At 46.8% G+C, this 23,919-nt stretch overlaps 1 protein-coding gene across 3 annotated transcripts in view; it reads left to right on the top strand.

Moving 5' to 3' along the window:
- Window positions 1-23,919, top strand: part of FBLN2 (fibulin 2) — an 88,605-nt gene that overhangs the window by 35,801 nt on the left and 28,885 nt on the right. For all 3 annotated transcript variants that reach the window (XM_041762881.1, XM_041762883.1, XM_041762882.1), the window contains one exon: window positions 22,650-22,761. In XM_041762881.1, coding sequence (XP_041618815.1) covers window positions 22,650-22,761 — 112 coding nt within the window. The remainder of the gene's footprint in view (window positions 1-22,649; window positions 22,762-23,919) is intronic.

The following is a 23,919-nucleotide window of genomic DNA, read 5'->3' as shown; positions in this document are numbered from 1 at the left end:
CGTGTCTTGGGATTTTTCCTTGTTTGTATGCGGAGAGTTCCCTGACCAGCCAGCGTGCCACTGTACACTTGTTTCAGCTTTACTTTCCAGTCCCTACTGATGGATGTTTAGATTCTTTCTAGCTTTCTACAATTAAAAAGCAGTGGTCTAGTGAATATCTTTTGCTGTGCCCTGGTGTGGAGCACTGTATCCATGTACATGTGCATTTCTTTATATATGTATATATATTTATATTTATATTTTTATTTATATTTATATAGTTTGTGAACTTATTAAAGTATAATCAATAACCTAACAGAAGCATACAGCTCAATAATACGTTTTCACAAATGAACACACCCATGTGACAGGGGCTCAGATCATGAAACATCACAAGACAAGCCAGGGCGCCCCTGAGTGCCTGCCTGTCCTGGGGGAACCACTGCCCTGACTTCTCACAGCAGATGTTAGTTCTCTGCTCTCTGACTTCTCTAAACAGAACCAGAGTCTGTTCTCTTTCATATCTGGCTTTTATTGCTCAGCGCAGCATTTCTGAGGTTACATGTGTTGTCGTTGGTCCCTTTGGTTGCTGAGAGGTTCTCCGTCATATGGATGGACTCCAGTTTGGTTGTTCATTCTCCTGTCAAGAGGTGTTGGGGTTGTGTCAAGTCTGGGACCATTAGGAAGTGTATTTCTGTGCACCTGCTTGAACCAGCCTTCTGTTGATCACTGGCACACCTTTCTTTTGGGAGGTACTGGCTCCTGTGTGCTCAGCGTTAGAAGACAGAGGATGCGTATCTGTCACCTCAGTAGATGTTAATTTGTCCTCCTTTGAAAGGTGTGCCAGATTTTGCTCACACCTGTGATATATGAGAATGCATTTTCCCTGTTATTTATTCGGCAGATATTTATTGAGTACCTATGGTGTTGCTCCAGGGGCTGGGGACACAGCACCATAATTAAAATGGGTGGAATTCCCATCTCTCATGGAGCTTCCACTCTAGTGGGCTTGAGGGGGCACATAATTAATCACATGAATATGTAAAATTTATGGTATATGGTGCTAGGCACTAAGGGGAAAATGAAGCAAGGTGCTATAGAATGGTCTCCACAGGCCAGCCCGGGAGGAGGGAGGTGGTATCCTGGGGTGGTTTTAGTTAACACATGAGTTTTGCTCTCCCCCACCCACCTTGGCCAAGGAGTCCTCAGCAAGTCTGACCACACTCCCACCAAAGCTACGTGGGGCTACCACCTGGCTTTTCTGGCGCTCTCGCCAAACCCGTGCCAGTTCTTCTGCTGCAGACACGCCTTGGTCATGATATGAATGATCTATTGCCATAGTAACGTGAGCAGCAAGTAACCACAAAGTAGACATTCATTTTGCTCCCATCCCATCCATTATTGCTGTCGGGATAGCTGGGCTCCACAGCCCTGGGCCGGGAGCGGCAGATGGTAGCTGGGCTCATGCTCGTCAGCGTCTGTGGTCGGCTGGCAGCTCTGCTGGGGCCGGCAGGTGTGGGACGGCCTCTGCCAGGATGGCTTATCTCTACTCTGTGTCCTCTTCCCCTTCAAGCTGGTTATCCCTGGCTCATTCTTGCCTCAGAAACGGGGCTCCAGATGAAAAACGAGAAGAAGAACACAGAGTGCCTGGGCCTAGGTTCAGAACTAGTAGAACCATATCTATTGCCACATTCTGTTGCCGGCCAGTTAGGGGCTGGCCCAAGTTCAAAGGCTTCTCTTGCTGGGAACTGCTGTGGAGTCCCATTGTGAAGGGTGCGTGTAGAGGAGGGGAGGAGAATTGGGGCTGTCCGTGCACTGATGAGCTATAGGCTGGCTGCTCCATGGACCTCATTTCAGTTGGTCCCCAAACGACTTCACAGTGAGTCCCTTCTCCCCTTCCCAGGAGGGAAACGTTTGTTTGGCTCATGGTCCAGCAGCAAATAAGTGGTGAGGCCAGGTCTGACCCAGGTCGGCTGAGCTCAAGGCATGTCTGGATTTCCTGCTTGCCTCCTTTGGTAGACTTGGTATGGAGCTTCCCAGGCTTGAACAGGCTTTTCCCCTCGCTAGCTATGTAACCTTAGGCAGATCATGTTATTGCCTGGGCCTCAGTTTTCTTATCTGTAAAATGGGCTTTCAGACGCTCCCTCCTATAGCTGTGTTCTCAGTTGGAAGAAGGCTGATGTTGGGCACCAGGTGCTGGGGTCTGTCTCCTAGCAGGGCTCTACTCACAGCTGGTGTCCTGGGTACTGATTCCAGCCCTGGGGTCTCTGTCGGGAGGGCAGCAGCCCTTGCGCTCTGGGCTCCTTCCCCTTCATACACTGAGCCTGCGACAGCAGATGTGGCTGTCCTGAGGCTTAACCAGGTCCTTTGGCCTCCTGTACTCTGAACCTTCCAGAATCCTGGGTGCCTCAGTGAACTGGAGCTGAGAGGTCTGTGCTCAGGGCTCCCCTGAGGGCAGTGTCAGCATCATCTGCCTTCCAGCAGCTCTTCCAAGCCCAGCCAGGAGTTCGTGTGGCCTCTGCGTCCTTTGTCCTACAGCATCTGTGGCCTTGAGGGGGATGGTCCTGTAGACTGAGGTCAACATTGTGTGGGCTGGAGTTCTCCTGGGCCCTCCTTGTTCACTCTAGGGTCTCCATGCTGGGAAAATGGGCTTGGGGCCAGTTGCCCTGGGGATGAGCCAGCTTGGTCCTCAGAGGGTGAATCCTTGGGTATGAATCCTGCCCCTGCCACTGTGGCTGTGTGCCCTCCAGCTGAGCCTTAGTTTCTGCATCTGTAAGATGGGAGAGTGATCTTACCACCCCAGGATTGTTGAGAGGATTAGGAGAAGGAATGTCAGCCCGCACAGAGCAGCTGCTTGGGACTGAGTTCCTGTCTTTCCTGTGTCAGAGGGCCACTGCACTCTAGGGCCTGGGCTATGGACTTGTGTCTTTGCCTAAGTGAACAGATGTGCATCTTTTCTGGTGGCCAGGAGTTTTCCCCGCTGGTGAGAAAGCAGAGGGGCCAGGCCTAGTGGGGTTGGGTGGGGGGTATTTATTTTCTGCTCCCCTCCCCTGTGCTGTCACTCTGGCTGCCTGCAGATGTGCAGTGCAGTGTCCCTCCCTGGCTGTTCCCTCCCCGCTCTATACTTCTGTTCCAGCACCTGCCAGCTGAGTCAGCAAATGCCTGGGCCTGACGTCTTGTCTTCAGGGTCATGGCCTGACTGTGAGGCTGACATCCTAGAAATGGGGAGGGAACACACTCCCTGCTCTGTAAGTGGTCTCCGCCTTTACCGTCACAGGGCTGGCCTGCATAGGGAAGCGTTCATTACATGCCAGGTGCTGTGCTGGTCACTGGATGTGCATCAGTGTGTTAAGCCTTGTGACACCCCTGTCACTAGAGGTAGGGTAACTGAGACATAGGGGAGTTAAGTGAATTGTCCAGGGCCACTGAGGGAGATGAAGCAAGCAGACTTTTGCCAACCACTGATTCTAGCCCTTTGCCCTGACTGCCTCCATGGTTTGCCCAGTTGCCTGGCAGTGGTATATAGTTCCCACTGCCAGCAGACCAGGGCTCTGGGACTGCCCCATGTCATAGAATCACAAGGCACACGTAACATCCAGGGGGAGGTCAGCAGACCCCAAGCTCTGCATGTACCCTCAGTCTCAGGAACCCTCCCTAGCACAGAGTTTGGAATTCTGGGATTCTCTGGGATCCATGTGGGGGAGGGTGGAGGAGGCTCAAGAGCACAGTCTGGCTGCATGGAGCTGCCTGCCTGGGCACAGAGGGCTCCCAGCCCCTGAGAGAGGGCAGAGGTTGGGCGGGGGAGGGTGAGAGAAGCTGTCTTGTTTCACCTGCAGCCCCCACCCTCTCATCTGCCCCGTTCACTCACGACATGCTTACAGGTCATGTGCTCTGAACCAGGGCGCCAAGGGGAACCAGAAAGGAGACTACCCCCCCCCCAGCCTGGGGTAGATGTACCTGCTGTAATGAGCAGAACTTTGGAACACACAGGATGGGGAGGCAAAGCCAGATGCCTGAGGTGGGGCAGCTGGAGGATGAGAGCTGCTGGCCAATGGGGACCCACGAAGGCTATGGGGACCATGGGACCAGGAAGACGCCTGGAATGGAGGGGCAGCTGCTCCCCAGCTCCAATTGTTACCCTGGGGCAGGGGAGGCCAGTGTGGCCTATAACTTTGGGTTTTCCAAAAGAAGCCAGGAATCTGGAATTTTATATGAAAGCTCCCAATTTGTAAATGTTGGCAATTCATTCAGATTATATTAAAGCACTGGTAAAGTATGCAGTGAGTACCAGGTTGCTGCTATGGTTTAGTCTCACAGAGCACCAACTTCCCCACCCCTTCCCACCCCTAATGATGCAGCTAGGACACAGAGGCCCAGAGGTGGGTGAGGGGCTGGTCAAAGACTCCGTGAGCTCAGAGGGTGGGCCCCAGAGTCCTGACTCCCAGCCCAGCATGCTTTCCCTGCAGACCTTCTGCCCAGTGGAGTCAGAGTACGGGAAACAGAAGTGGCACATGTGATGGGCAACTGAAGAGAGTTTCATGAAGAGGCCACATGTACAGGTGAGGGTGGGGTTGGGGACCAGCGGGCCATGGTACAGCGCCTGGGCTGGCAGCCGTGGAAGCTGTCACTCTCAGGTCTGAAGGGGAACCTGGCAAGAGCTGAGGTTCTGAAGGAGCTGTGGTCTTCAGTAGAGGTGGCTATGCCTGCCCGGGGTACGTGTCAGTAGAGGAACAGGGTGGCAGGCAGATCTGGGACAGATGGGGACAGGCAGCAGGTGCAATGGGTGATGGCCATAGGGATGTGGCTGGGGAGAGATCAGGATCTCTCCAGGGTGCCACACCTCCCAGGCTTGGCTTGGGGGAGATACACTTCCCCAGATGGGTGATCCCAAGTCTGTGGGCAACAGCTACTCCCAAGTCTCTTTCTGGAGGTGTTGGGGCCAGTTGCTGACACTCAGGTAGAGACACAGCCTTGACAGTGGGAATGCAAGTCTGGAGTGCCGGGCAGAGGTCTGGGCCAGAGGTAGAGACCTGACCAGAGGATGACTGGCTTTCTGTTTATTCTTTATCAAGCTTGCCCCACTTGGCAGCTGGGGCAGCAGCTGGGTGGGCAGGCTCTCCTTTTATTTTATTTTTGTAATTTAAGTTCAGTTTGCCAATGTATAGTACATCATTAGTTCCGGATGTAGTTTTCAGTAATTCATCCTTGTTGTTGCCTCCAACACCCAGTGCTCATCACATCACGTGCCCTCCTTAATGTCCATCACCCAGTTACCCCATACCCCCCACCTCCCCTCCAGCAACCCTCAGTTTGTTTCCTAGAGTTAAGAGTCTCTCCTGGTTTGTCTCCCTCTCTGATTTCTTCCCCACTCAGTTTCCCTTGCTTCCCTAATGGCCCCTTGCACTCTTTCTTATATTCCGCATAGGAGACAGTTCTCCTTTAGATGAAGGCCTCGGTGAGGGACTGTAATGGGCCTCTGCCCTTGGTCACACGCATTGTTTTATTTTTATTTTTATTTTTATTTTTTTATTATTTATTTATTTATTTATTTTACACGGACTATTTTAGAAAGCTGTTTGCCATCATCTAATTCAGGAGCGCTCTTCCAGTGACTGGTTCATTCTGAGAATGTGAGCTGCCCACTCTTGTGTCCCAGTGTTTGGATCTTTGTCCTGCCCTTATTCTGGGAAGATTATTTTCTCTGGAGATGGGGCTGGTCCCAAGCAGCTTTTCAGGGTTTGCCTCCAGGGTCTCTGTGTCTAGCGGCTCTTTCTAGCGTGGTTTCCTCTGAAAATAATGCCAGTTCCACATACTCCCTTTGAACAGAATTGAGCTTATTAAGAGTTTTTGCAGTGTTCTTGATCAGGGCAGCCAGTTTTGTGCAAACTACTCCTCTCTCTCTCTCTCTCTTTTTTTTTTTTTTAAAGATTTTATTTATTTATTCATTAGAGACACACACAGAGAAAGGCAGAGACACAGGCAGAGGGAGAAGCAGGCCACATGCAGGGAGCCCGATGTGGGACTCCATCCTGGGATTCCAGGATCACGCCCTGGGCCGAAGGTGGCGCTAAACCGCTGAGCCACCGGGCTGCCCACTACTCCTCTCTTTCTGCATGAAATCGACTTCTCATCCAAATGGAAAATTCTAAGCAGAAATGGCCGGTTAAAATGCAGATGAGAGACACACACCCTATCGACCTGCTCCCTGGAAAGCTGTGGAGGGCCCTCCTACTGCACGGATCGTCCTACTATTCACCTCCCACCTCCCAACTCCCACCTCCCAAAGCTTTCCAAAGACCATGCTGCAGCCACATGCCCTGGGACCTCATAGTCCCTCCACGTCGACAAAACCCACCAAAGAGCCCCCTTCATATCTGTGGCTCCACCAGCCGCAACACCCTGATTCCCAGGATTCTCCTGAGAACCCAGCCCACACCAGGCAGCTGAGGTGGATGCTCGGTGGGGCTGCTGTCAGGGGAGGAGGCCCAGGGAAGAAGTCTTGGCCGGATAGTTGTTCAGGTCTTGCTGTTTCTCATTTGAGATGGAGTGTGTGTGCGCACCACACATGTGTGAATGTGTGATGGAAACATTTCAGTCTTGACACTATGTGATGGGACTGTAAAAAAAACTAGACATTCTCTCATGTTACTTTACACCATGATTCTACACTCAACACATTTACTAATTCCCTCAAGCCATCTGATTCTCAGACCATATTCTTATTTCTCCTCTTGTCCCCAAAGAACATTGCAGAGCTCGTTTTGTAAAGTCCTATCTAATCAAGGCCGATTAGACATTATTTGGTTTATATGTAGCTGCTATTATCTTCTGAGTTTCTTTCTATAAGTTTGTACTAAAGTATGCCGTAGATACCCTTGAGTATTTTTAAATCTTGATTAATATACCAGCACTCCTTTGACAGCTTTTTACCTTATATTTTTATTTATTGTACTCTTTATAAAGTGTGATTTATGTGAAGCACATGGATCTTAATAGAACAGCTCAGTGGATTTTCACATAGGAATACACCTAGGCAGCTCCACCCAGATCAAGATATAAAACACTTCAAGCATTCCAGAGTTTTCCTGGTGCCCCTTTCAGCCATTTCTACACTCTCCCCCATGGAAACTATGATGCTGACTTTTATCACCATCTTGCCTATCCTTGAATTTATTTTGTATAATGGAAACCATATGATATTTTGCATTTAACTTCTTTAGCTCAAGGTAATGTGTTTTGAGATGCACCCATGTTGTTGCAGTAGTTCATTTAAAAAGATTGCTCTTTATTCCACTGTGGAGTGATTTATTTATCTATTCTAGTGTAGGTGGACATTTGGGCTGTTTTCAGTTTTTGGCTGTGATAAATACAGTTGCCGTGAACGTTCTTGTTGAGGTCTTTTGGATGATGTAGGCATTCATGGTGGATATATACCTAGGAGTGGACTAGCTGACTCGGCCATTTTTCCAAAGTTTATTACCAGTTTGCATCCTCACTAGCAGTGAGAGAGCTCCAGTCACTTCATATCTTTGCCAACACTGGACGTCTTCATTCCTTTTCATTTTAGCCGACCTGGTGGATGTGTAGTTGCATCTTGTTCTGGCTTGAATTTGCAGTTTCTCATAACTTATGATGTTGTGCATGTTTTCGTATTACTGTTGGGCCATTTTGTTGTCATTTGCTCATTTTAAAATTGGCTTTCTTTGTCTAACTGATTTGTAGGAGTTCTTTATGTATTCTGATTGTGTGTCTTTTGTTGGATCACATATTACCTTGTTTTATTGCATGATTTTTCTTTCCACTTTCTCTTTTTTAAAAAAAATTTTTTTGTTTATTTATTTTGGAGAGAGGGCACTTGGAAGTGGGGGAAGGAGCAGGGGCATAGGTAGAAGGAGGGGAAAATAAGCAGACTCTGTGCTGAGCATGGAGCCCAATGTGGGACTTGATCCCACTTGCCCTGAGATCGTGACCTGAATGAAAGCAAGAGTCAGATGCTTAACCAACTGAGCCACCCAGGCGCCCCATCTTTCCACTTTCTTAGTGATGGTATGTGATAGTACATTGCAAATGCTGTCTTCTGAGGAACACAGACAGATGCCCAATTCTAATGAAATGCAGTTTATTGATCTTTATTTTTTTTAATGTATTTTGTGTTCTTTTACAGAAATCTTTGTCTACCCCAAAGTCACGAAGTTATTTTCCTATGTGATGTTCTAGACATTTTAACTTGTTTCACCTTTCACATTTGATTCTATTTAGATTTGTTTCTTTAGGTAGTGTAAGTAGGAATCAAAATTCATTCTTTTTTTCCAATGCATTTTCAGCTCACCCAACACCAGGTGTTGGAAAGGCCATCTTTCCCCCACTGTCTTGTTGACTTTGTCAGTAATCAAGGGACAGTATAAGTAGGTCTCTTCTGCCCATGTTGAGATTGGGCAAGGAGCCTGAGGAGCGGGGGCTCCTGCTTCCCTTGGAGTAGCTACTGCAGAGGAATTTTAATTTCCCCCACCTGCCTCCTTCCTCACCCTTTCCTCTCCCTGCTTCCATGCTCTGCTCAGGAGCCTGCTGTCTGGAGCATGCAGCTGCCCCAGGATCCTGCGGCTGCCCCTGGCTGGGCATGTGGTCTGGGGCAAGTGGTGCCTCCTCTCGGGGCTGCTGTCTGCCCATCTGTAGAATGGGGGTGTGCATAGGAGCCTCTTCCTGGAGCTGGAGGGGAGATGCAGTGGTGCAAGCTGGGAACCCATAGACAGCTCTCCAGCCTGTCAGCAAGAGTGATCCAGCACCTCTGGCAGGGCTGGGCAGTCAGTAAGCACCCCACACAAGGAAGTCGGGTGATGGGACATGCTGGACAGGGCAATGGAGGCTGGGGGCCGCCCTTCCCAGGTGGTGGAGGAAGGCATCTCTAAGGGGCTGAATTGAGTGGGCCCTGGTGGGTGGGCTCAGCCCAGCAGCTCCTGTTGTTACCATTGTGTCTGTGATCCTAGCATAGTAAGATAAAGTTCAGGAGGCCTTGTTTATCTACTTTACAGTCACTGTAGGAGGACTCCAGGCACTCCCAGGGTCTGTAGGTACCCACTCCCTCCGCCCCTGAGAATACCAGGCTGCCTGGAGCATAAAGCCCCGGTGCTGGGCTGTTTGCTGAGGCCCCGTCAACATCCTGTCCAAACAGCGCTGGCGGAGATGGCCCGCTCATCACCCTCCTGCCAGGTGCACTGTTTTTCTGCAGCATTAAAGTCCTAAAGAATTGTGGTCAGAGGGGTCGTGACCTCTGGGCCGGATTGTTCATTGTTCTGTGATCAAAGGAGGTTACAATCTCCAGAATCTCAGAATCCTTTTATAACAGAATGTCTCTTGAATGGGCAATACCTGCACAAGATAAGAAACACAGAAAAAAATACAAAAGGGGACATAGTGAAATGTCAGGGTGCTTCCTCCCTCCCACAGTCTGGTCCTTCCCTGAACCAACCAACCACTGTTACCAGTGTCTTGACTGTCCTTCCAGAAGTAATCATGTATGTCCGTGTAGCCCACTAAAATGATAAGGGGTGGTTTGTTGTACATACTTTTCCCCACTGACCCTTTTGTTCTTAATTCTTTTTTTATTTTTTTATTTTAATTTTTTAAATTTTTTTATTTAAGTAGGCTCCATGCCCAGTGTGGGGCATGAACTCACAACCCTGAGATCCAGAGTCGCGTGCTCTACCGACTGAGCCGGCCAGGTGCCTCTGTTCTTAATCCTTTATAGTAATTCAGATTTCATACGGTAGAAGTGTGGGAAGATCTACCTAATTCTTTTTAACATCTGCATAAGAGTGGGCAGTTATTTAATCACTGCCCTCTTGATGAGATTTTGGTTGTCTCTGAGCTTGCTCTCACAAATTCAGCTGTAGCAAGCATCCAGGGCATGCATGTTTGTGCCCACGGGGGAAGGAGTCTGTCAGCAGGTTAGATTTTTGGTTGGGGAAGTGCTGGGTCACATTATTTTTTTATATTGCAATGCATTGTTTTCTTTTTATTGCAGTAAGATGCTCATAACATAACATCAGCCACTTCGACTAGTTTGGGGTGTACACATCAATAACGTAGTACATTCACATGGTACATCATCCATCTTCTAGAACTTTTCCGTCTTCCTAAACTGAAATCTTGTGCCTGTCCAACACTGACCCCCCCAACCTCTGGTACCCTAGATAAGGTACCTATTCTAGGTACCCTAGATAAGGAGAGTCATGTAATATTTGTCCATTTGTGTCTGGCATAAGTCACTCTTTGGGTCACGATGTAAAATACTCGTAGTCTTCAGTCAGAGTCTTAGAATTTCCTAATCACAGTACGTTTTGCGGTAATGTTATTGTGAAGAGAAGCACCGATGGGGCTTATGCGGCAAAGGAATGTTTAAAGCGGATGGACATATGATCCTCTCATTAGATGCGGAGAAAGCATTTGACAAAATACAGCATCCATTCCTGATCAAAACACTTCAGAGTGTTGGGATAGAGGGAACTTTCCTCGACATCTTAAAAGCCATTTACGAAAAGCCCACAGCAAATATCATTCTCAATGGGGAAGCACTGGGAGCCTTTCCCCTAAGATCAGGAACAAGACAGGGGTGTCCACTCTCACCACTGCTGTTCAGCATAGTTCTGGAAGTCCTCGCCTCAGCAATCAGACAACAAAAAGACATTAAAGGCATTCAAATTGGCAAAGAAGAAGTCAAACTCTCCCTCTTCACCGATGACATGATACTCTACATAGAAAACCCAAAAGCCTCCACCCCAAGATTGCTAGAACTCATACAGCAATTTGGTAGCGTGGCAGGATACAAAATCAATGCCCAGAAGTCAGTGGCATTTCTATACACTAACAATGAGACTGAAGAAAGAGAAATTAAGGAGTCAATCCCATTTACAATTGCACCCAAAAGCATAAGATACCTAGGAATAAACCTAACCAAAGAGGTGAAGGATCTATACCCTAAAAACTATAGAACACTTCTGAAAGAAATTGAGGAAGACACAAAGAGATGGAAAAATATTCCATGCTCATGGATTGGCAGAATTAATATTGTGAAAATGTCAATGTTACCCAGGGCAATTTACATGTTTAATGCAATCCCTATCAAAATACCATGGACTTTCTTCAGAGAGTTAGAACAAATTATTTTAAGATTTGTGTGGAATCAGAAAAGACCCCGAATAGCCAGGGGAATTTTAAAAAAGAAAACCATAGCTGGGGGCATCACAATGCCAGATTCCAGGTTGTACTACAAAGCTGTGGTCATCAAGACAGTGTGGTACTGGCACAAAAACAGACACATAGATCAATGGAACAGAATAGAGAACCCAGAAGTGGACCCTCAACTTTATGGTCAACTAATATTCAATAAAGGAGGAAAGACTATCCACTGGAAGAAAGACAGTCTCTTCAATAAATGGTGTTGGGAAAATTGGACATCCACATGCAGAAGAATGAAACTGGACCACTCTCTTTCACCATACACAAAGATAAACTCAAAATGGATGAGAGATCTAAATGTGAGACAATATTCCATCAAAATCATAGAAGAGAACACAGGCAACACCCTTTTTGAACTCGGCCACAGTAACTTCTTGCAAGATACATCCACAAAGGCAAAAGAAACAAAAGCAAAAATGAACTATTGGGACTTCATCAAGATAAGAAGCTTTTGCACAGCAAAGGATACAGTCAACAAAACTCAAAGACAACCTACAGAATGGGAGAAGATATTTGCAAACGACATATCAGATAAAGGGCTAGTTTCCAAAATCTATAAAGAACTTATTAAACTCAACACCCAAGAAACAAACAATCCAATCATGAAATGGGCAAAAGACATGAAGAGAAACCTCACAGAGGAAGACATGGACATGGCCAACACGCACATGAGAAAATGCTCTGCATCACTTGCCATCAGGGAAATACAAATCAAAACCACAATGAGATACCACCTCACACCAGTGAGAATGGGGAAAATTAACAAGACAGGAAACAACAAATGTTGGAGAGGATGCGGAGAAAAGGGAACCCTCTTACACTGTTGGTGGGAATGTGAACTGGTGCAGCCACTCTGGAAAACTGTGTGGAGGTTCCTCAAAGAGTTAAAAATAGACCTGCCCTACGACCCAGCAATTGCACTGTTGGGGATTCACCCCAAAGATTCAGATGCAATGAAACGTCGGGACACCTGCACCCCGATGTTTCTATCAGCAATGTCCACAATAGCCAAACTGTGGAAGGAGCCTCGGTGTCCATCGACAGATGAATGGATAAAGAAGATGTGGTTTATGTATACAATGGAATATTACTCAGCAATTAGAAATGACAAATACCCACCATTTGCTTCAACGTGGATGGAACTGGAGGGTATTATGCTGAGTGAAATAAGTCAATCGGAGAAGGACAAACAGTGTGTGTTCTCATTCATTTGGGGAATATAAATAATAGTGAAAGGGAATATAAAGGAAGGGAGAAGAAATGTTGGGAAATATCAGGAAGGGAGACAGAACATAAAGACTCCTAACTCCGGGAAACGAATTAGGGGTGGTGGAAGGGGAGGAGGGCGGGTGTTGGAGGGGAATGGGTGACGGGCACTGAGGTGGACACTTGACGGGATGAGCACTGGGTGTTTTTCTGTATGTTGGTAAATTGAACACCAATAAAAATTAATTTAAAAAAAAAAAAGAAAAGAACAAACAAAAAAAAGCGGATGGACACCCGTCGGACACACCCATGGGTGGGGATGGAAGCCGTGGCCCACAGGCCCTGACCCCCACCTGCTCCACATTTCCCACCAGCCCGACTTCTGTGAGCATGTGTTCCTTCCCCCTTTGGAGCTGCACAGTTGTTTTGCTTTTCTTCCTGGCTTTGAACTCCTTGTACGAGGCCGTCTGTAGTATTCTTCTGTGACTTGCCTCTTCCCCCCACAAGACCCCATCTGTGATTTATACATATTGTTGTGTGTGGTTGTAACAAATTTGTTCTCATCGTGTAGTCTTGTCTCGGCTATTCCCCTTTTCTCTTGTTGTGGGGTGCTAGTGTTGTTTGCAGTTGGGGGAGCTTCTGTTTGTGGGTGTCCAGGTGGAGACCACGGGCACCTGGGTGTGTACCTGAAAAGGAGGTCGCTGTATCATTGGCTCTGGGCATCTTCTGATCTTCTGCTTTATTAGACAAAGGTGATCGTTCCCCAGAGTGGGTTCGTTCTCCCTCTGCTGCTCAGGGATGCCTGAGGCGGGCTTCCTGCCGGAGCCTATGAGGCAGATGGTTGGCAGAGTGTTCGGAAGCCAGGATGGTGTGGTGCTGGCCCGTAGCCCTGGAGGCCAGAAAGAGGGCCAAGGCTGCAGCTGTCACAGCAGGAGATGCCCTTTCCCTTCTGTCCACCGTGCTTGCAAATAGCCAGCAGGTAAGGGACGCTGCACACCCTCTCGGCCAGAGCTCAGGCAAGGTGGCAAAGTGACCAGAAATGGGGGAGTCCGCCATAGTCCAGAGGAAAGCAGAAAAGGCAGAGGAGGGATTTCTGAAAGCCCCTCCAGCTTCCTCTGCTAAAGGGGCTATTGTCCTACCCATCCATTTATTGATCTGTTCCTTTGTTTCTTAATTAATTATTTGGAGAGTAGTTCCAACACCTTCTGTGTGCCAAAACCGGGGAGATACTGGTTACTGAGCGCCTGTTGTTTGCCAGTCACTGAATCTTCTCACACACACTCCCCTCTTTGTGGAGTGTGGCAGGGAGAGGTTATTTGCCTGTTTTACAGGCAAGGAGATGGAGGTTCACAGCATGAGTGACTTGCCTGTGTCCCCTAGCCTGCGCTCATAGCGATCGTACAGATGTGCCTGTGCTCACCTCTGACCCCCAGCTGGAAACCACAGCATGGAGGTGGTATGAGTGAGGTGGACAGGCCCTGGCTTGCGTTCTTCTCCCTTATTTTCCTAAGCCTGTGCTCTGGCCTGTGCATCTTAAACTCTATTTACACATCTGGAAAATCCAGAGAATCATCCAACTTCTTGTTGTTGATGTAAGCTTTCCTGAGATGGTATACAGCAAGGGCCAGGGACACTTCGTCCCACCCCAGGCCCTGGGAGCCCTGAGAAGACTCAGACCTATTCTTGGCTCCGGAGACCCTCTCAGTCTGGTGGTTGAGACAAGCATGTCATCTGACAGTGACATCACAGTGAAAGTATGCACCACATGCTAATGTGAATGAAATCAGAGGAGGGGGCCATTGGTTCCCCCCGGGTTGGAAGTGGGTGCCAGTGGGAGCTCAGGAGATGGAGGGGCAGGGAGTTACATGTGGATTGGTTGGTCAGGGATGGTTAGGTGGACCATGCAGGGAAGGGCATTCCCAACATGGACCAGCGTGTGCAAAGACAGAGTGGCACGGAGAGGCATGCATGGCTAGGGCAGAAGGTGAGAGCTGGATGCGACTCTGGGCTGTGACTCCCACACCAGGGTGGGGTGCTTCATTGTCTAGGAGAGTGATCTTCCATTAGAGTCTGTGGACCATGGGTTCCCTGAGCTGACTTGGGACTGGGGAAGGCCAGGGCATTATGAGCAAGACTAAGGAGGGTGGTGTGACAAGGGTTGGCATAGAGCTTAGTTTAGATATAGAAGTCAGGGAGCCCCTCTCCAAGGAGGTAAGAGCCCTGAAGGGAAAGGGACAACACTGCAGAGTTTAGGGGCAGGGCAGGGCATAGGAAAGGGGCAGAGGATTCCAGGTGGAAAGTAGAGTACATGCAAAGGGCCTAGGGCAGAAATGAGCCCAAGGAGTTGAAGGAGTGGAGAGAATGAGTGAGAAAGACAGTCAAAGAAAGAGGTGAGGTGAGGCATTCAGCAGGTCTTTGTAAAGAAAGGAGGACTACTGGGGGCCCATAGGCCGAGGAGAGACACAGTCTGATTTGTATCTATGAACTCATTCTGACATCCTCTGGAGGATGGCCTGGAGGAGGACATCCGGAAGAACAGGGACTGTGTTGGACCAAGAGGCGGTGGCAGAGTGAGGGGCCAGGTCAATGGACTGAGATGCACTTTGGAAGCACCCCCTGAGTGATGGAGGGAGGTGAGGGATGAGGAGATGGTGCAGGAGGGTCCTGAGGTTGCCAGGGGCCCTTCACTGGCCTGGGGGAGACCTGAGGAGAGGTGGTTTGGGGGCAACCAGCTGCTGAGCAGGTTCTGGCAGTGGGAGCACCAGGGAGCACCTAGGGTTGGTTCCTTAGCCAGCTGAGTGTGTGCACACGAAACTACGGCTGGAGACAGATGTGTGGGAGGGGTTGAGGTGGACAAGGCACTTGAAGAACGGGGGCTGGATGAGATCAGCCAGGTCCAGGCTGGAGACAGAGAAGGGAGGAAGCCCTAGGACTGGAACTCTGAATGGTTGGGGCCTGGGAACCTAAAAAGAACCAGAGAGAAAGACAGAAGCTGGGGACCTCAGATGGGGTGGTTGAGGAAGGAGACTGGGAGCAGAGGGCCTCTGGGCTGAACCCTGAAGCCCTGGGCTGGGGCAGGAGGGTGTGTCTCCTGGACGAGGAGACGAGGGGTACACATCTTGTTGGGCTTTGCCTGGCCCTGCCTCCCACATCTTGGACAGTACCACGCAGAACCAGGCTTGGCCCCTGGACTAGTTCCCCCTCCTGCTCCAAGTGGGTGGCCCTCCCAGCACATGGGTTCACGGCCTCTGAGTTCCTTTGTCTGAAACAGAGGGAAGCCAGGGTGGGAAAGGCCAGGGAGAATGGTGGGAAGCCTGCCAAACACAGACTGAAGCCTGGCTTCTGATCAAGGAGGGGGCAGAAGGAGAGCACCATACAATCCATGGGGAAGCAGAACCTCCTCTCAGGCTGGTGCTGGTTAGAGTGTCAGACAGGGCCTTCAGGATCAGCTGGATCAAGTCGCCCATCCCACAGACGTAGGGGAGCTGAGGCCTGGAGAGGGGAAGAGAAGAGGGGGAAACTGAGGTTTGGGGCTTTTGACTCACTCCCTGATCTGTAACGTAGGGAGATAAGAGGACTCATTCACTGTAACTGTAAGGATGAAAGTGGTTGGACTCGATCCTGGCTCTTTACCAGCCCACACTTCATTTCAGCTGTTATAGTCATTTCAATAGAGAACCCACCTCAAGTCCCCTGGCTAAGACTCAGGGATCGATTACAATCCCCTGATCTCAGAAAGGCAATCTCAGAGAAGGCTTAGAAGGAGTAAGAGTTGAGACCAGTGAAAAGAAAGATGTTGAGCTATTAGTGAAGGGACAAGCTGCCTAGGTGTACCAGAAGTATTCAAATGAGGTGTGACTTCCGCTTGCCCAGAATGTAATGAGAAAAGATTAAGCATGGGATGGTGGTATCACTTTCAGTGGCCACAAAGACTCATGTACCTTTGTAGAGAAAGAGACAAGGGAAGAAGTAGGCTCATAAATAAATAAGATTTCACATAGTGATAAATGCTATGAGGAGCCTTAAGAAATGAGTGATGTGATGAGAGTAACTGGGGCTGGTTGGATATGCTGCCTCTTGCTATACAGGGATTTTATATTTCTATTGTATTAAGGTTTTCCTTTTTACTTGTGGATTTTTTAAAAAAGATTTCATTTATTTATTCATGAGAGACACACACAGAGAGAGAGAGAGAGAGAGAGAGAGAGAGGCAGAGACACAGGCAGAGGGAGAAGCAGGCTCCCTGAAGGGAGCCTGATGTGGGACTCGATCCCAGGACTCCAGGATCAGGCCCTGGGCTGAAGGCAGGCACTAAACCACTGAGCCAGCTGGGGATCCCCTTACTTGTGGATTTTATTTCTCCCCCCAACCCAGCTTTATTGAGATATAATTGACCTATGATATTGGGAAAATTTAAGTATACAATGTGGTGATTTGATTTACATGTGTATTGTGAGGTGATTACTACAGTAATGCGTCCACCACTGGCACATAGTTGCCATTTTTTGTTGTTTGTGGTGAGAACATGTTAAGATTTACTCTCTTAGCAACTTTCAAGTACATGATACAGTATGTATCATGTAGGTGCTGTCCTGTGTGTTAGATCACCAGAACTTAGGTGGACGCAAGCTTGTAGATTTGCCTACCGTCTCCCTGGAGACCCCGCCCCCCCCCAAGAGTCTCTGGCAACCCCCAAACTACTCTGTTTCTTGAATTTGGCTTTTTTTTTTTAATTCCACATATAAGTGAGATCACACAGTATTTTTCTTTCTCTGTCGTAGTTTGCTTAGCATAAGACCCACAAGTTCCATCCATGTTCGTGAAAATGGCAGGATTTCCTTTTTTATGGCTGAACAATATTCCATTATATATTTATGTATATATGTGTATGTGATATACCATTCACCCATCAGTGCATGCTTAGGTTGTTTGCATGTCTTGGCTATTGCAAATAATGCGGTAAACTTAGAGGTACAGATATCTTTTTGAGATTGTGCTTTAATTTCTTTCAGATATATATCCCAGAAGTGGAATTGCTGGACCATATGGGAGTTCTGTTTTTAATTTTGGAGGATCTTCCATACTTTTATCCACAGTGGGCTGCACCAATTTACATTTCCATCAACAGTGTACAGGGTTCCCTTTTCTCCACAACCTCGCCAACACTTGTTATCTCTTGTCTTTTGAATATTAGCCTCCCTTGCAGATGTGAGGACACATCTCATTGCAGTTTTGCTTTGCATTTCTCTGGTGATGAGTGATGCTGAGCATCTTTCCACATACCTGTTGACCATTTATATGTCCTTGGAAAAATGTCTATTTTTGTCCTTTGCCCATTTTTTTTTAAAATTTTTATTTATTTATGATAGTCACAGAGAGAGAGAGAGAGAGGCAGAGACACAGGCGGAGGGAGAAGCAGGCTCCATGCACCGGGAGCCTGATGTGGGATTCGATCCCGGGTCTCCAGGATCGCGCCCTGGGCCAAAGGCAGGCGCCAAACCGCTGCGCCACCCAGGGATCCCTCCTTTGCCCATTTTTAAACAAAATTTTTTTGCTGTCGAATTGTATGAGTTCCTTATATATTTTGCATATTAATCCCTTATCAGTATGTGGTTTGCTGATACTCTCCCATTTTGTAGGTTGCCTCTTCATTTTGTTGATGGTTTCTTTTGCTGTACAGAGGCTTTTTAGTTTGGTGTAATCCCCCGCTTGTTGATTTTTGCTTTTGTTGCTTGTATTTTGGTGTCTCCCCAAAACTCATTGTCAAGACTAATGTTGAGGAGCTTTTCCCCTGTGTTTTCTTCTAGGAGTTGTGAAGTTTCAGGTCTTACATCTAAGTTTTTAATCCACTTTGAGTTGATTTTTGTATATGGTGTAAGGGTCCAATTTCATTCTTCTGTGGATTTTACTTTTGAAAACAGTTCTCTTTATCCTAAAATCATTTTCCTCGGTTTTCCTCTAATACCACCTTTAGATTTGGAATTTATTTTTGTGTGTGGTGTCCCAACCTCATATATTCAGTCCTTCTCACACTGAGATTGAATGCCATCTTTATCGTATACTAAGTTCCCATGTGTACATAGTTCTGTTTCTAAATTCTGTTGTTCAGTGAAGGGACAAGCTGCCTAGGTGATCTCCTTTTCTCTTTAATTATTAGACTTTAAAATATGCTCTTTTTCTTTTCAGAATTTTTCTTGGGTATTCTCAGACAATTTTGATGAATTTTAGAATCAGCTTGATAAGTTTCATGATAAAGTATGTTGGGACTTTGTATTGCCTTGAAGTTGTAGATTAAATGGAAGAGAATAGATGTCTTCAAGGTACTGAATCTTTGTGTCCAGACACAAGGGGTAGATTTCTAATAAAATATACTGTTATATCTATTAGACAATTTTTTTCTTCATGTGGATTTAGCATGTTTATGATGGATTTATTTCTAGGTTTGTTTCTGTTTTGAATGAGATTTTAATTATCTTTTCTATTTAATTGTTACTCTGATATAGGAAAGCCACTTAACTGAATATCTTGATTTTGTTTTTGGCCATGTTATCATCATCATCATCATCATCATCATCGTATCTATTGTTAGTTAATAGTTATTAGTGAATAATAGTTATCATTATTATTATAACTATTATACCTTAGTATTCACTTAAATATTGTGTTAGTTTTTATTCCTTTGGATTTTCTAAAAAAGATGAAACCATAACATCTACAAAGAATGCCTATCATCTCTTTGTTTCTAATATTTCTACTGCCTTTTTTTCTTGCTTTATTACATCTGCTAGTATCTCTAGGACAATACTAAACAGTGTCAAGCATTTTTGTCACATTTCTGACTTCATGGGACATGTGTCTAGTGTTTCAATTGAGTGTGATATTTGCTACTTGTGTCTGGTAGATTATTGTTGTTAAGAACAGTTTTTGTTCCTCCTGGTACAGCCTTCAGGTTGTTACTGAAACATATTTTCCCTCTTTTACAGAGGGGGACTTAAAACTTAGAAAAGTTCAATAACTTGAAATGCCCACTCAGCAAATGAAGCTGATGATTCTTAGTGAGCTGTCACTCTTTTCCTGGAACCTTGCAGGCTGCTGACATCCATTGGTGGATTTGCTGCTCCTCAGCTCTTCTAGGTCATGTAAACTGCTCAAGGACATTTAGAGGTCTTTGTAGGTTTCAGCAGTTATACAGCTACAGATCCTCATAGTAGAGAAGGACACTGAGTCTTTAGAGAGAAGAAATGTCTATACATGGTAGCACTAAGATGTGGTCCCAGCCTCAAAGTTATTCCATTATACTTTGCTCTCTCCTCAGCATAGGTGTAGGTACTCCAGGTGAGCTTTACCTTTGTTTTGGTTTTTAAGATTTTTTATTAAGGGATACTAGTTACAATGTTATATTAGGTGTACAAGATATCAATTCAACAATACTATCCATTGTTCAGTTCTCACCACAGTAAATGTAGTCACCATATACTGTTATTACAGCATTATTGACTATATTCCCTACGCTGTACTTTTCATCTTCATTTATTTCATAACCAGAAGTTTGTATCTCATAATCCTCTTTATTATTTCACTTATCCCTCTACCACCTCCCCTCTGGCAACCAGCAGCTTGTTGTCTGTATTTAAGTCTGTTTTCTTTTTTTTTTTGTTCTTTTTTTTTGTTTTGTCTTGTTTTTTACATTCCACACTTAAATAAAATCATATAGTATGTTTTCCTTTGTCTGACTTATTCCACTTAGCATAATACCCTCTAGCTCCATCCATGTTGTTGCAGGTGGCAAGATCTCATTCTATTCTTAGGGCTAAGTAATATTTCATTGTATATATGTGCCACATCTTCTTTATCCATTCATTTATAGATGCACACATGGTGCCTTCATACCTTGGCTGTTATAAATAATGCTGCATCAACAGAGGAGTGCAGGTATCTTTTCAAATTAGCATCTTGTTTTCTTTAGGTAAATACTAGTGAAATTACTGGATCATAGGGTATTTCGGTTTTTTTTTGTGGAATCTCTCCATACTGTTTTCCACAGTGGCTGCCCCAGTTTGCATTCCCACCAACATGCATGAGGGTTCCCTTTTTTCCACATCTTCACTAACACTTGCTGTTTCTTGTGTTTTTCTTTTTATATATTAGCTATTCTGACATGTGTAAGGCGATGTCTCATTGTGATTTTGACTTGCCTTTGCCAAGATAGTAATTAGATAATTACTAATACTGAGCACCTTTTTATGTGTCTCTTGGCCTAGAGGTGCTTTATCTTTGCATGTCATTTTTTTTAGACCTCAGAAACAAATGGTTGCGTTAATTATACTCATTTTCTGGCACCTTGCATGTTATTATCTCGGTAAGACTCTCTCTTGTTTTATTTCTGTATTTATTCCCTTTAATTTCTTTTCCCCATTGCCAACCTCTGCCCCACCAGAGGCAACTGCTCTCTTCTGTTTAATTTGCATGTGTGTGTTTTTCACTTATGTGCAAAATGTGTGTTGTAATTTTGTGCACAGTGTTTTTAATTTGTTTAACCGATCTCACGTGGTTTCTTTCCCTCCACCCCAGTGTTTTTTGTGCTGTTCCATGTTGCTGTGTGTATATGTGTCCAGCTTCACATTGTTGTGTGTACATCTAGTCTGTTATTTTTGACAGTTGTGGAATCCTCCATGGAGGACATCCCAAATTCTATTCAGTCACTTCTCCATTGATGAACACCCACTTCCACAAATGATGCCAAAGTATTGGATCCTTGTAGTGGTTGCATTATGGGCCTGGGTGGAGACTTCCCTGGAATGCACAGCTAGGAGCAAAGCCACTGGGTCCAGGATGATGTGTAAGCTTAATTTGTCAGCAATGTGTGTCAGCAATGCCTTATCTCCTTCCAGACTGGCTGTCCAGTGACCACTTCCATCCCCAGGGCATGAGGGTTCCCACCTGTGCCTGGCATGTATCATGCCATGTGCCTGGCATGATTTTCTGTATCAGAAAAATCTTTCTGATTTTTCCTAAACAGGTATTTTACTTTGGGTTTGTTTTTTTATGTTAATTTTCAGGAGATCATTATGTTTTCTCAATGGCAGTTCTTTGCCAGTTTTAGGCATTCCAGAAATGTTTCCTAACCTGTCAGCAATCTTCTATATGTCCATGGGGTTCTTTGTTATACAGAGAATTTTAATTTCAAGGTGGGCAAATCCATCTGTTTTTTTAAAGCTGTGGTCTGTGCCTTTCAGTTTTAAGACGTTCCACTACCCTGCCTTTTCCTGCTCTCCCAGCCACAAATATTTTCTCCACTAACTTTCCTAGGTGAAGTTTTTTTCTGTATTTTTTTTTTAAAGAGAGAGAGAGTACTAGTGAATGTCGTAGGAGTGGGGGGCAAAAGGAGATGAAAAGAGAGAATCTCAAGTAGACTTTCTGCTGAGCTCGATTTCATGACCCTGAGATCATGACCTGAGCTGAAATCAAGAGTCAGATGCTCAACCCACTGAGCCACCCAGGTGCCCCTCCTAGATGAGTTTTAAACTTCTCTCCCTGCTGTTGCTTATGCCTTGTCCTGTCTTGGTGTCTTAGGTCAGGTTCCTTATAAGCAGAGCCTGAGGGGGGCCTGGGTGGCTCAGTCAGTTAAATATCTGCCTTTGTTTGGTTCAGGTCATGATTCTGGGGTCCTGGGATCAAGCCCCCGCATTGGGCTCCCTGCTCAGTGGGGAGTCTGCTTCTCCCTCTTCCACTGTCCCTCCCCCCCACTCATGTACTCCCACGTGCATGTGCTTTATCTCAAAAATAAATAAATAAAATCTTAAAAAAAAAAAAGCAGCAGAGCCAGGTTTTGTGCCTGTGGTGGTTCATTTGGAGAACCTGCCCGGGGAGGGGGCAGGGAAGGAGCTTGCCAATGTCCCAATCCCACAGGGAACTCTGGAGCGTGAGTGGCCCCACACACTGTCCCCTTTGAGGGAGCGCTTTTCTTTGCTTCCCACCCCCACCAGTCATTGATTGGCCATTCTTCTCCCAGCCTCCTCCCCCATGGGGTAGATTTAACCTCATTGGCAACTCTCCGAAGTGAACAGCTAGCTGCCACCCTGCATAGCAGTGGGGGTGAGTGAGTCACCTTTCCGGTAATGGGGGTCTGGACAGCACCAGCAGCATCCGCTACATTTGCCGACTCTGGAAATCTGGGAACAAAGTGCCTCCTCTAAGGGTGGTGACTCTGTCTGTGTTGCCACCCACAGTCTCCACGAAGGATCTGATTGAGACGTGCTGTGCAGCCGGACAGCAGTGGGCCATCGACAATGACGAGTGCCTGGAAATCCCTGAGAGCGGTGCTGAGGGTGACGCCTGCAGGTAGGGTGAGCACCCTGGAACAAGCAGAGCTGTCCCTTTGCCTTTTTCCAGATCCCTGCTTGCTTTAGCCCATGGGCCCCGACAGTGCAAGGTGAGAACATGCTTCACCTGCCTGCCTCCAGGTGCCCGTGGGCACTTGGTGATGGCTGCTGTGAGCCCTCTGGCCAGGCTTTCCCCCGCTGTGGAAAGCCCAGGACTGGCTGTAGGAATGAAGTGGCCATGCACATCTGTAGCTGGACAGAGGAGCATACTTAAAAGAGTGCACAATTTGGAACAAGTGTTAAGGGACGTGGTCACCTGCGAACAATTAGGTGCTTCGCCCACTGTATATTGTGGTTGCTGCTTGGCAGTGCTCAGCTCACATCAGATTTTCCTCTTTAACTTTGAACTAGGAGCCTTCAGCCCTCTTTCTTTCCCCACTCTGCTGCCCTGGGGTCTCCAAAAGGCTGGCCCCTAACTGTCCTCGGCTGTCTCTGTTGATTGATTCTCTGACTTTTCATGTTCTCAGCAAAGGTGTGGTTTGTACCCTTGCCCCTTCTGTGCCAGGCCCCTGAAGATGTCTTGGTCAGCCATTTACAAATCTCTCCTTTTTCCCAGGAATGCCTTCTTTTCCAACCTCCTTATTTTTCTAGATAAGGAGGATAAGGTTCAGAGAGGTGATATGGTTCACAAAGCCACACAGCTCCCTGGGAGCATGGCCAGAATTAGAACCCATGGTTCCTAATGTCTAGTGCAGCATGCTTCCCTTAGAGACATTTAAATTCTAAACTTCTCCCTTTCCCTTCCCTTTTATCATATCACCAATTTGGGGGCTACTTAGGAGTTGGAGCATACATTGATCAGGAGTTTTGAGCTTGGTGGCCCTGAGGGGTGCTTGGATCCCTCTTATGATGGGAAACTCACTACTTCATAGATAGGCAGTTCCAACACTGAAGAGCTCCCACTGAGACATGCCCTTTCTCAAGTGAGGCTGAACTCCACCTCCCTGTGACGCCCCTCTTTGTGTGCTGGCTCATCAGCTACTTCTGCCCAGGGCAGCCCTACAGATACTGGGTGGCATGGCCAGGGAGCCTGGAGGCTGCTCTCCTGCAGGCTGAGCCGCCCTGTGCATCCTGGGTTTGAGTCTCCCTGTCTGTCTCAGCCCTCTGGGGGCCTCAG

The sequence above is a fragment of the Vulpes lagopus genome, chromosome 7 (assembly GCF_018345385.1).
Source record: "Vulpes lagopus strain Blue_001 chromosome 7, ASM1834538v1, whole genome shotgun sequence".
NCBI classification, from domain to species: Eukaryota; Metazoa; Chordata; class Mammalia; order Carnivora; family Canidae; genus Vulpes; species Vulpes lagopus.
This window is presented reverse-complemented; position numbering and strand designations above follow the sequence as displayed.